The sequence below is a fragment of the Perna viridis genome, chromosome 11 (assembly GCF_037379345.1).
Source record: "Perna viridis isolate PV_CMFRI_1.1 ecotype Kerala chromosome 11, ASM3737934v1, whole genome shotgun sequence".
NCBI classification, from domain to species: Eukaryota; Metazoa; Mollusca; class Bivalvia; order Mytilida; family Mytilidae; genus Perna; species Perna viridis.
Window position 1 is genome coordinate 24,370,469 of NC_142455.1, and position 13,712 is coordinate 24,384,180.

The 13,712-nt window shown below is 33.2% G+C and overlaps 1 protein-coding gene across 3 annotated transcripts; it reads right to left on the bottom strand.

The window, feature by feature from the left end:
• Positions 1–232: 232 nt before the first annotated feature.
• On the bottom strand, positions 233–13,514 carry LOC148603463 (ferric reductase 1-like). Of its 3 annotated transcripts, none has more exons than XM_088551752.1 (14): positions 13,371–13,514; positions 13,013–13,090; positions 10,437–10,501; positions 9,586–9,777; positions 8,880–8,981; positions 8,206–8,356; positions 7,612–7,716; positions 6,027–6,142; positions 4,701–4,778; positions 3,816–3,887; positions 3,364–3,463; positions 2,809–2,979; positions 2,336–2,406; positions 233–1,072 (listed from the first exon to the last, which is right to left on the bottom strand). In XM_088551752.1, exons 3-14 carry the CDS (start codon positions 10,494–10,496, stop codon positions 971–973), a joined length of 1,320 nt encoding a protein of 439 aa, XP_088407878.1. In that variant the 5' UTR covers positions 10,497–10,501; positions 13,013–13,090; positions 13,371–13,514; the 3' UTR covers positions 233–970. The 3 variants fall into 3 exon arrangements, with proteins under 3 accessions (XP_088407878.1, XP_088407879.1, XP_088407880.1); XM_088551753.1 differs by having other exon boundaries at positions 13,013–13,087; positions 13,371–13,499; XM_088551754.1 differs by lacking the exons at positions 7,612–7,716; positions 13,371–13,514 and having other exon boundaries at positions 13,013–13,287.
• Between the last annotated feature and the right edge of the window lie 198 nt (positions 13,515–13,712).

Genomic DNA, 13,712 nt, shown 5'->3' on the forward strand with positions numbered 1-13,712 from the left:
TCTTCATAAGGTAAGGTAATTCATGTAGTAAAATCAGTAGACAGACACACGGACGGAGAGATATAATGACTCATGTAAATTAACATCACGTTTGTCTGGAGGGTAATACTATGATAGCATTAGAGAAATTATGAATTAATCCAATGACTTTTTAAGAATTAAAATTCTTGGTTAAACGTATCGTGTGCAATTTTCCGGTTTTAGGGTGTAACGTTTCGTCATGACATAGACAAAAAATACAATTTTATTTCTTGACAACAATCACAAAAGCATACTAATAATAAGATAATATGAACTGTTCATACGAAGTATACATATAGTGTGTATGTAATATCAATGAACTGATTAGGTTTTTTTCTAATATCATACCTTACTCAACGAAGTTCATGTTCATTTTAAATGTGGGCGTTGTCTATTATCCCATTTGTAAGTGAAAAATGGGTAGGTTTAGTATGGCACAGGAGGTTAATTGGAAAACATACTAATGAGTGCCCCTCCTTTTCTTACCAGGGGAATTTCCTTCTCAATTTTTTTATATTATTTTTGTTTTCAAACGAGGAAGGAACCAGAAATTTCAAAACAGGGTAGTTTCGACTCAGAAATGAATAAAAGAATAAAATGGGATTCAAACTACCTTTATAGTTTCTAATTTTCCCTAACCTTAGCATAATATTAACTTTTTTAAACAAATAGGGTCCCAACCCCAAAAGCCAAACCCACCAATCCGCAAATACCATAGTTCCTCCGTAGTTTGCTTAAATGATTATATATTCAAGCCAGTTACAATTATTTGCATAGTGCATATTTCATAAATATGTATTAAATAAAGTAGATAAAGAACAGTTTAGGAAGAAATTAGTAAAAAAAATTGATACCAATATGCAATGTCCATGTGACAATCACATGTTGTAAACAAAATATAACATTTTTAAAAGAAAATGACTTTGATGTATGATAAAAAAAATGAACATTATGATGACGTTGACGTGGCTACTAGTGTGACCATCGCAAGTGTAAACGTCAAAGATATGGAAATATACACAGCCAGCAAGATCTTTCTCCATTTCCACAACTGAAAAGAAAGACAAATTAACAGTGTCTACGTACACATTTGAATTTTTTAAAATGAATAAAAGCATTAACAATAACACAGAAGAATGACACGAGGATGTGTTATAAAAACGAATGCATCAACAGTATTACTTCAATAATCAGATCGACGGGATTAAACTAAGGCTAAAAACCACTAATTCCACTTCCCATAGGCTTCTATGCTAATTTCACAATATTCAATGGCTTCTCTGGACTTTACCTTAACTTTAACCTGCAGAGGACTATATATCAGCATGATTCTACATATGTCAGCTCACAATCCTCAGAATGGCATGTGGGGTTAGCAGACTTGCAGTGCAGTACTGGTCACCGGAAGTGAAGTGTCTATAAATAGCATGGGAAATCCCAGTGTTTTCACAAGATAGGGGTATATTTAGAAATCATTATGGAGATTAGGCTTCACATCACAAGAAGCAAAATGCACCTATAAAATGTACAGAAATGTTTTTCCTTTCAGAAACTGTTTAAATTTTTTAAATGAGATGAGAACTTTTTTCACAGCACTATGAGGAACAGGGGTAATTTCTGCGTAGGACTATTTTTGCGTACGTTCCAAATGCTCATTGGTTGAATTGGTGGTCTGTAACCTAAATAAACGTTTTTTATTTATCTTTGATGCCGCCTTTGGTACCCAAAGAGTGCCACTGACCTAAGCTTGTAGATTTGCTTTTGTTATTATTTTTGTTTTGTTTTTGTTTTTGTTTTTTTGCTTTGGTAGAATGTAGATTGCTTATTTATTTCCGGTTTAATATGAATTGTAAATCGTTTCTGTATTGACATGTTCCTCGTTCTTGTGTCTGTTCCTACATAAATTCGCTCCAGCCAAAGTTTTCATTGATTTCGTACTGCGAGAACAGCAATAGGAAATATATGTTACAACCTGAAAGAGTAATCAAGGGAACCAAGGCCATAGCGGTAATCAAAGAGTAATCAAGCGAACCAAGGCCATAGCGGTAATCAAAGAGTAATCAAGGGAACCAAGGCCATAGCGGTAATTAGAGAGTAATCAAGGGAACCAAGGCCATAGCGGTGATCAAAGAGTATCAACGGAACCAAGGCCATAGCGGTAATCAAAGAGTAATCAAGGGAACCAAGGCCATTGCGGTGATCAAAAAGTATCAAGGGAACCAAGGCCATAGCGGTAATCAAAGAGTAATCAAGGGAACCAAGGCCATAGCGGTGATCAAAAGAATGTAACCCAGGGACCAAGACCAGAACTTACATAAACGGACTTTGTACTTTGAGTGGCAGACGATGTTGGTGGTTCATCTGTATGTTGATTTGTATGGATCGCTAAAAAACAAGAAATTGTAACCGGCTGTAATGATCGACTCGAAACAGAGAGGTAGAGGTAGAAAATTCAAGGTGACTAAAATGATCAATGGTTTAGATCTACATTTATTGGTAGAAAGCATGTCACATTCTTTGCTGTTTCCTTAGACAAATGGTATAATTATTGTTATTGTATTGGAGTCAATAAAATTATTTGAATTTGTATTTTTGAGAAAACCGGAATGTATTTGACTACACAATGACATTTTAAAGGCACTACATTCCAACTCTCATTAAGCAATTCAAATTAAAACTAAAGTTATGTGTGGTGGATATCAAAAGTGGTCGGGCGGAAGATCGAATGAAAACCCGGAGTTGTTAGGGAAACCTATAATAGGTCTTGTACAAATTTTAGTAACTTACTGGTCAGTCTGTATTCTTCTTCTCGTTTATCTATCCTTTTCTCCTTGAAGAGTATAACTTCCAATATAACGATCATTATAACTTTTAAAATCTCATGAGTAATAAGAACAAAAAATGCATTCTTGGTAACTGCTGCCTGCTTTAACTGGATACCGATAAAAATATTGATGGCTGAAAATTAAAGAAAAAAATGACTTTGATAAACGCTTAAAGTTCACTTACAAACGACTTTGAAAATCTGAAATGTTTTAATAGATTTCCTTTTTAAATTAATTTGTAGAAGAATTTAAGAAAAAACTTTGGGCTAAATTTGGTGATCTTAACATGAAATATTTTTTTACTTAGCCACCAGACTAAAACGTGTCTTTTTTATTGATTAATTGGAATATTAAGTCTACTTTTCAAATAAACATCAAAAGAAAAAAAAAACTTTCAGTTGCTGTACGATGGTTCTGATTTAAATCTGTCGTGGGAATAGATAGAGAAAATTGGATTTATTAAGTTACGCACTTCATTTAAGTATAATGCAATTCCGTTTAACTCTATTATACTTACGTCCTATGATAGAAGCAAGAAGAGCCAAGAAATAGTGAGTTAGATAAAATACAGGCCTAAACTTGCTCTCCTTGTCTGGACGTAGTACTCCCAATATTGGCTAAACGAGAAAAAATAAATAATTTATTATTCAATCAAGATGGACGACTTTCTTTGATTGCAACCAAAAGCAGAGTTATATCCCAACACTGGTTGCTTAAGTTCGTAGACTTGGGTATTTCAGATTCATTATTAGATATAGTTAAGTTGCTTTTAAGTAACAAAATGCAAATCTGACCAAAATCTGAAGATGCTACTTATCATATGGCATTCAGTGCAAGATATACTCAGTGATGAAGGCTGAATGATACTCTCATTTTGTTTCTGTGATATCAGGTCTAATTAGATTCATGGAAATACTGTGGAGATATTAACGTTTTACCTAAACTCTATTTTAACAAGAATATACTCACATTTATGATGACGATGCAAAGCAGAGTTATTCCAATGGCTGGATGGGAATTTTCGAACGATGTGGTGCCTACCTACAAGAAGCTTTCGTGATGTTTATTAAGTAGCACTCCAGCCAAGAATCATGCAAAATGAGATACATGGTTGGAAAGCCTACATTTCTTTTATTTTTGATATTTTGTTTAAAAAGCTTTAGTAAACATAGATTAAAATTTGGTTTTTCATATAACCTGTGCTCATAGGAGATAAAAATTATGTAGGACGCACTGTAGATTTCAAAATTAAGGGAGATAACTCTTTAAATGACATTCAAATACAAATAGAATCTACTGGATTTTCAATGTTGATTATCTACTAAGAGCAGACAGATGGGAATGAATAATTACACACTTCATAATATACATCCATAGAACAACTTAATTACAAAAATAAAAATATGTAGCCTTTTTGGGATGTATCACATTTTTCAGATTTTGCATGATTCTTACAAAGACAGCTACTTAAATATTTGAACCGATCTATTCAACCGTAAATAACAACGATTGGTTTTTTTTTAAAGTCGCGTTTCGTTTCTGAATAAGACCAACTGATGGCACATAAATCAATAAAAAACTGAGCATAGAATGAATAAAGTTGTAAAGTTTTCATAAAAATTGAGCGTAAAATGAATGTAATTGTAAAGTTTTCATACAAACTGAACGTAGAATGGATGTAAGTGTAAAAATGAAAAGTGGAATGAGTATTTAGTATTTAAACGAAAATCAAAAGTAAATAAGAGGGACTTGTGAAACTATTTTCTAAATTTTTCTACCTACGCCATGATGCTTTTTTGTTCTTTTATGCGTATGTGTATGAGTGAGAGTGTGTTTGTTGAAACATTTATATACCTTTAAAGACCCTTTTATTATTATGCTGAATGCCACTATAGTCAGAATAGCTCCTGCGCCCATCAAAATTCTATGTATCTGAAATGTTCCAAAACTCATTGTTAATTTATTTATTGCGTTTAACAAATAATTCTACAGTATGAACGTTCAGTAATTGAAAGTAAAGACTAAAATGTATAAAGACTACGTTGCATTTTTTTTGCGCCTGTCGGAAGTCAGGAATTTCTGGCCTCTGTATGTCTTGTTTCGTTTTCATCTTTAGTTTATTTTTTTTTAATGTTACTTTAGTATACAGGGGCAACTCTTTCGCCGTGCCTGCGTATAACTGATGATTTGGGGGCAGCCATTGCCTGCCCTGTGGTATGTGGATTTCCTCGTCGTTCATTGAAGACCAATGGGTGGCCTTTGGCTGACATTTTCATCGCGGTTAGGGCTTTTGTCTCTTTGACATATACACAATACCTATTCTCGTCATATGTATTACACTTGTTCTATCCGATGATATACTGGTCGCAGTATAATTTATTTCACGAAACTAAAGTATTCGTTTTACATGGTGCAGCTTTGTGGTTAAATAATAAACAAACTTATGTTATGTTAAGCCATTAAAGTCGAAGATGCCTTATTTATTATTTAAACAATATTTACACTTGTTTACTGCTGATTAAACGCGTCTAGTACAAGTTAAACATCCTTTTTATATATCAGGTCACGGAAATGATCGCTTTGATAAAGTCATTTAAAAGAAGCAAACGAATACTTCCGCTCCTTCTTTATTACTCATATATACATAGAAGATGCACGTAACATTTCTTTATATTACAAATGATCCATCAGATACTAACGTGAGTCCGTACTTTCTACATTATATGACACAAATGAACTGGGATCCACACAAAGGTGTATGAAAATCCGTTCAACAGTATAAGACGAATAGTAAGTTGAGCCTTATTCACTCTCAAATATATTCACGTCAAAATCAATAAATCAAAATTATCATAAAATAACTACCTATTCTTCCATAGAGGTTGAAAAAGGAATATTTTAAGTAATTTAGGAGTTGATACAATCTAGCCCTATCTGAGTGACTTTGACCATGTTTGGTGAATAAAAAAGCAATGAATTCAAATCAAAATGAAAATAGCAGGAGCGACTATTAAACATTCCTTAAAATCTATCTAACAAATAAGGAGTGGTTGAAAATAGGAAAAGTGTGTATTGGACGAACGGAAAGAAGGACGGAAGAAAACACATATTGATCACTATTCATCGGCCGTTTTAAGATATAAGTTATGGATACATATTTGAAGAATATCAATACTATACCAGAAACCAAACATCACCACCCAATACTTGTCTCCGAGGCAAGAGCGGCCTGAAATGTCGGGCAATAATAGCCCCTAAATTCATGAATGTCATCCAAGCTATGATGGCTATTGTTCCTGCAAAATCGAATATCTCTTAGATTGTTTTAATTATGCAAAAAGAGTACAAAAAAAACTAGATTTAAAACACATACGTTAATACTTTTTGAAAACTTTTAACTTCTGTACTCACAGCTGTCAAAGTGGGTCTCCAGTCCTACCACGAAACTTTTTACTCCCGTAGTGGTATTAATTCAATGTGGATCCTGAAAAATTCGAATGATCTTCCAGAAACTCTCAATTAAAATTTTATCAGAATATAATAGCATTAAAACCTATGATTTTTTTCAACTTTAGACATCTATTCCCCATACTCAGGTAAAATCCCGACTCAAAAACATTATACATCGTTGTTACTAAAAATTGAATAAATAAAAAAATACGGTACTCCTTGATACAGACATGTAGTTCTTGGTAGGGATTTCTCATACTTTGTAAAAACAATTCCAAATCATCTTCCAAATATACTGAAGAAGATGTTTTCAATATGCTGGAATTTTTATTGACAACATGTATGTCCAGTTGGTAGACGCGTTTTTCAACAAACTATCGGCATTACAATGGGAACAAATTGTACTCCTCTACTTGCTGACCTACTCTCTACTCTTATGAGGTCGACTTTATAACTGATCTGATCCAAAAGAAGAAACATCGTTTAGCTAGATCCTGTAATCTTATTTTCCGCTATATAGATGACATATTTTTTATTACGGTGATTTTATTCCGTACATCTACCCAAAAAGAACTGGAGATAAAGGATACTACAGACACTGTGAAGTCAGCCTCATATTTCGAGTTGCTCATTTGCTTTTGGTACTTTGTATGTATGATTTTAGTTACTTTGTGTTCTTTGTTGTGTATGTCAGTTTTCCATGTCTGGACTTTGTCCCTGTATTACATTCTTTTGATTACCGCCATAACCTTGGTTCTCTTGATTACTCTTTGACCTACACTTAGAGATCAGTGGTAAAAGAAAACTATTGACCAAACTATACCATAAACGCGATGACTTTTCATTCTGTATTATCAACTGTCCTTTCACCTTTGCCAATATCCCTTCAGTAACTGCGTATGGAGTTTTCAAATCACAACTTACGCGCTCTGCCAGAGCTTGCCGTTACTACGCAAAATGTTCTTGCCGTGATATGACCCTGGTCGCCGAAACGGCATTAAACAACAACAATCAATCAATCATACTACGCAAACTTTTTGTATCGCCCTAGACTTCTTACAATTAGGCTTCTGGAACAGGGTTATGTTACTGTACGACTGAAGTCATCACTACAAAAATTTTATGGTCGACATCATAATCATGAACTTGTGGATCTTTGCGGTGTTTCTACTTGCACCATGAAAACTGATTTAGTTTTCCTTTCTTCCTTCGTCTACCCTGGACTCGGCAGATGTTTCCCTTGATTACATTTTCAGTAGAATACTTAGTTATTTTATTATACAGTATAAACTATACTTATAATAAAAAAACCTACCATGTGCTTTGATTCTGTCTGGTGAGCCTACGTTCGCCTCTTCTATAGATTGTAAGTCTACTTTCTTTGCCGAAATGGAATGTCCATGGTGCTTGCGGATTTTTCCTTTAAAAATGTTAAACTTGATACATTTGTTACGTTTGTTCTTATGATAAAGTCAAGCATAAATACATTGTCATAACATTGTACAAATAAATGATTTGACAAAATTATACATTTTTTAACATATGGACAAAAACCGCTCACACGAGGAAAGTACCAGGTAACATGATTTTTTTTTCGCGTTTGTGGAATCTGAATCTTCATTACTTAGTCGCTTTTCTACTGCTTCCGAAGGTTTTAAAATTTGACACAGGAAAGGTTGATTCACCGTTTTTGAATTTAATGCTTGAACATTCATCTCGAATATCCATTCTGACGCTTATGACTGTTTAGACTTCAGTTTGAACATCGCATTTACAGTAATGTCGGTCAAGACTTTGATGCTTGAACATGCAACCCGAACACCATTCATACCACCTCAACACTTTATCATTTGTTCACTTTCCAAAGAACTTAGATTTTTCAGCTTTTCAATGTAAAATATATACGTACCATCACGTATTGGTCCTTTTGCAAACATAATATAGAAATCTGTCTGTAAATCAAATACTTCTGGATCTGCGTTCTCATTGGTTCTGGTAAATGAACACGTGACCATGTTGCTGATGTAGGTGTATGTTAAAGCTGATAGTCCACTGGTTGGCTTACAGAAGGATATGAAGTATCAAAAGTATATATTTCTACAACTAAGCCTTTGTATACTAGAATATTAATAATAAAAAAAAAAAAAAAAAAAAAAAAAAAAAAAAAAAAAAAAAAAAAGTGTTAATACACTCTTGAATAAAGCTTAGGCTATAGTGTGTAAGTTACAAGTTTTCCATGTTTTGAAGCTTATCAAGTGTGGTCTTGTAACTTTCAAACTTGCCTATCGCGCATGTGTTTGATGTGTTATCCTTTTTGAGAGAAATCTGTTTATTTTTATTTCTGACAATATTTCAATTTTATATCACAAAATTGTTGTTTCTTTTTCCACTGATGTTAAATTTCAAATTTATCTGGAAAATGTGTTAACCACAGACACAAACCAAAACATTAAATTGTACACGTACACTGGAATGGACTTCATTAACTCAAAATGTCATAAATAGAATTTTATTTTAAAATTGACCAAATATCTTGACAAATTGAAGAAATTCCATGCATTTAAGAACTTTTTTTGTACATACATCAGCAACCGGTCTGTTATGATGGCCGTAGTTGTACGAGTTTTGAAATTTAAATCCACTCCCACCATTGGTTATCAGACATGCGGTGACACTGGCATCGTCCTGCATATTAGTAGTTTGACAACTTTAATATACTTTAAAAAGCTTTTTTTTCTTCGTCACCGAACTTTAGGAGTGATTTGACTGGCGAGTTTTTTTGTTTTTTTGTTTGTTTTGTTTTTGTAGTCATTTAGTGCCAGAAATTGTAAAGAAATGCCCTAAATGATTTAACATTCAAAGCAGAAAAAAATAAGATATTCTAGAACTTATTTTTATGTTACGTTTAATTTGTGTTGTGAATATATAAATGTTTTATTCTGTTTTTTTTTACAGTCAAATATACATTAAAATAGTTATAATTTCATTGGTATTGTATGAACATATCAAAATAGTAACTAGTAAAATATAATCCTAACGTCAACGTGTCAAATTAACCTTAAAATAAGTTAGATGTATTAGATAAAACTTGACGCAGATGCTTATTCTATGAGTTGTTCATTCATCCCTTTCAGGTTAGCTGCGGGGTAGTCGATGATTCTCAATATACTCTTTCGTGAGGATAATTCTTTTGTTCTCCTCCAAGCCTTACATGTAACCTGCGGAAGCATATATCACGCATGCTCATCGACTACACAGCAGTTAACATGAAATGGTATATTAATCATACCATGTTTTGTGTCGGCGAGAGTCCAAAAGAAACATACATATCAGATGTAAAGGACCCTTCTACTTGTATCGTAAACATCACCGTTGTGTTGGTGCTTTTCCAGGCAATAAGATAGGTACACGAGGACCCATCTCCTATACAATCACCGAAACATCCTTTTGTGCTTCCACATGCAAGGTCTCTATTAAATGCCTGAAGAAGAATAATTACAACACTTATTAGCATGTGTTGATAAAAAGCGAAGCGGGTTTTGCAAAGTATACCCCAAACAAGCAATCGTTCAATGAGGATCTGTGTGTCGCCTTGAGCTGATATTTTTTGTTCTGGTATCGTTGTTGTGTCTTTGAAACATTCACCACATCCATTCTTGTTAAAAACAAACGCAAAAAGCAAAAAAAAAAACACACTAAAATTCTCGTTGACTTGGGACAAAATGGGAAAAAAATAAGATTTTTTTTTAAGTTGATGTTTCATAGTTTGTCAAGCTTTACATTGGTAGCCATGGGAATTATGTTGAAAAACAACAAACAACACACGAAAACCAATCAAAACACGCATGAAAGTAGATGAGTGAACAGGTGCACCGTTGGCTTTTGTAGAAAAACCCACCAGGTAACTTATGTCATGTCCGGGTATCCATGGTGGATCCAGGGTCCTAAATAACTAAATAGTTCAGCAGTAGAAATCGGATCAAATTATTTTCGACATTGAGACTTTCAAACCCTATTGTGGGCAGGACTATGGCACCAGAGTAAAATGTATATGTATTTGTGTTATAATAAACTTATACATGTATTTATGCAGATAAGTATTTGCAAGAGAAAAAAAAAACAAATAATAGAAATCCTTACCTTGACCCCGTAAGTAAATGCATGTACCACGATACATACCAGCAGTAATTTATACTTCATTGTATCTAGAGAAAACACAATGACGCACTTGAACTATAGACAATTTACCAAATTAAAATTACAATAATCAAATATATCAAAGTTCAGTTTCAAGGATGTTTGTTTGTTACATAGTTTATCATGACTGAAGAAAAAGTCAGGAAAATGACAACACCTTACTAATAGCTATTAGAATCTAAATATCGGCATATAACACATGTCACCAGACCGTTGTGCAACTGGCATGATGCAAACCGAACATGGGGTGATATCACAACAAGATTTTATCAAGAAATATTTGTCTCGATGTGCAAAGTACCACTAGTAAAATTAATATATGTACTGAAAGGACAAACCGTAAAGCACCGAGAAAAAATGCAAAAAGCTGTCACTTTTAATTCTAATTAAAGAAATGTATCAATCTTGATCTCGTTTTAACAACGTTAAATTCCCGACACACACGGAGAATTCTAAAAATGTTATTTTTGTGTATTTAACGATATCCAATTTCTATCTTGCCTGATGCACAAGATTATCATTTTTATCTTTGTTGTGTATGTCTGTTTTCCATATCTGGTTTTTGTTCCTGGATTGCATTCTTTTGATTACCACTATAACCTTGGTTCCCTTGATTACTCTTGCAATGCATAATAATTTTTGGAACAGGAAACTTAAATATGTACAGCTGTGAAATGAAACCACATTACAAACAACTATCGGAGTCTTACTATCTAAATCGACATCTAATCCATGATGTTCTCAATACAACTTACAACGTGCAAACAAACCAGAGACTCCCATGAGCCTGATTCGCTCACCTGGTGGAATTTTGCCTTTGAAAGGGAATGAATTTAAAAGGAGTATTTGAATCAAGTAGTCTTTGGTAGGACTTATCATAAGAATAATTGAAAGCAATTTCTATGTATCTATTATAGTTTTCAAGAAATTGCCTGAAAAGGGCAATAACTCCTTCAAGAATTCTGACAACTTTGATCCCTGAAGACTTTTGGAGGCCTTATACTAAGGATCATTACAGCTATTGAAAGAACTTGGCTGAACCTAACGGTTTTTGAGATATATGTCACTGTCTGACCCCTATGTTCTATTTTTATTAATGGCGGCCATGTTTTTCGATGAATAAAAAATCCCCACATCAGTTCTATGCATGATACCCCAAGAAACATTCATACCAAGTTTGGTTCCAATTGGTCAAGTAGTGTCAGAGGAGACAATTTTTGCAAGAAATAACATTAAAAATAGAAAAACAATCGCCAAAAAAGGGCAATAACTCCAACATAGCTTATTTGATAAAAAAACGAATATTGGACCACAGATAGATCTCATCATGCTGAAAACGTTTACTGTGTCTGAATTTGACTATCCCTAACGAATTTGGAGACATATGCGATAAACTACTGTCTGACCCCCATGTTTTATTTTAAGTAACGACGGCAATGTTTTTCGATGAATCAAAAATTCCTACATCAGTTGTATGCATGATACCCCAAGGAACATTCATACCAAGTTTGGTTCCAATTGGTCAGGTAGTGTCAGAGGAGAAGATTTTTAAAAGAATTAACATTAAAAATAGCAAAAAAAAAAACATCGTCATAAAAGGGCAATTACTCCAACATAGCTTAATTGATACAAACGAAACCTAAACCATAGATAGATCATGTTAAACACTTTTAATCATGTCAGATTCTATCTAAACAAAACGGCTTTGGAAATGTATGCGAAAAACTACTGTCTGACCCCCATGTTCTATTTTTAGTAATGGCGGCCATGTTTTTCGACGAATGAAAAATCCCCACATCTGGTATGAACATTCATACCAAGTTTGGCTCCAATTGGTCAAGTAGTGTCAGAGGAGTAGAGTTTCGAAAAATTGTTAACGACGACGACGGACGCCAAGTTATGGGAAAAGCTCACATGGCCTCTGGCCAGATCAGCTAAAAAGGGTTGATATCACAACATAAGATTAAGAAACAATTTTCTCGATTTTTTATAGTTTATAATAATATTGTATACATATGTGTGACATATAGAAGTTAAAACATCTTCCCAAAATTCAAAATAAGTTTTTGTGGTGCATAACATGTACGGATACCATAGGCAAACTTTCATGGTTACATTCAATGCATAATCGAAACTATGAATGAAAAAAAATTGATATGAAATGTCCTGGATTTTGACTTAAGGGCGGAAGTTTATGTCACGGCCGAATGGATTTATATTGTACATTTGCATTTCACTTTTTCTGAGCGGTTTCATTTTGTATCCATACATTTAATCTAAGTATTTTGCTCTACTGGTTGTGTTTTTGAAATTTTTATTTCAACAAACTAATTGTATACCATGACGCATATCATTCATACCATCTTATATTTGGTACCTTAATGGTTTGGAATTTGTATCCGTCTTCTTTTTATTAGCCACGCCTTTGTACATAACTTTCAATTTATAAATCTTGTCTTATATTTTTTCTATTGTTTCCTTTTAAACAATGAAAACTATTATTTCTATATATTTCTTACCTTATTTCAGGTTCAGTGTGATCTATTTTCTCACTTATTTGTAATGTATACAAATTAAAGTCCACATACCCTTTTCTCCTCCAAAATAAATATTTAAATGTTTCAATAGGTTTAACGCTAACAATTTAACTAAAATGACATTTTTTCCTAGTCGTCAAACTAGCAAGCTTGTATTTACAAATATATCAAAAGACCATTATGTAGAACAAATCTACAATGTGACCAAAATTTAGATTCGCATGACTAATAGACAGTTACTTTATCACCTATTCTCTTATGACTAAACTGATAAAGATAATAGTAAATTTCAATGTAAATATTCGATAATTACAAAAAATGAGATGAATATAGCACTAACCGGTCTGAACATCCTGTCAATATGGCTTAGTATCTGACTTACATGGACCTGTACATTGCAGCACATTGACTGTTTGCAATTTTATCTTTTATCCAATTCAAGTTATCAGTTAATAAACGAACAACGGGAAATTAAAAAAAGATATGAACTATAAATATCCTATCAAAGACCTTTAAAAACGTTTGTAAATCTGTAGTTTAAATAGTAAAAATTAAAACGTAATAATTTTATCAACTTCATGCAAAGTTTGTTTGTGTACAATCAAAGCTTTCCTCAACGAAAATGTCATCTAGATGTTTGAAAACTGGCATTATCTTTTGTGGACGATATGAAGCTATCAGA

Coding starts and splice junctions, on each gene's coding strand:
- LOC148603463 (XM_088551752.1), bottom strand. CDS start 10,496: ATGAAGTATAAATTACTGCTGGTATGTATCGTGGTACATGCATTTACT. Junction 8,357..8,879: donor ATAACAGACCGGTTGCTGAT/GTATGTACAAAA, acceptor TCCTTCTGTAAG/CCAACCAGTGGACTATCAGC. Junction 2,407..2,808: donor AGAAGAATACAGACTGACCA/GTAAGTTACTAA, acceptor CTTGTTTTTTAG/CGATCCATACAAATCAACAT.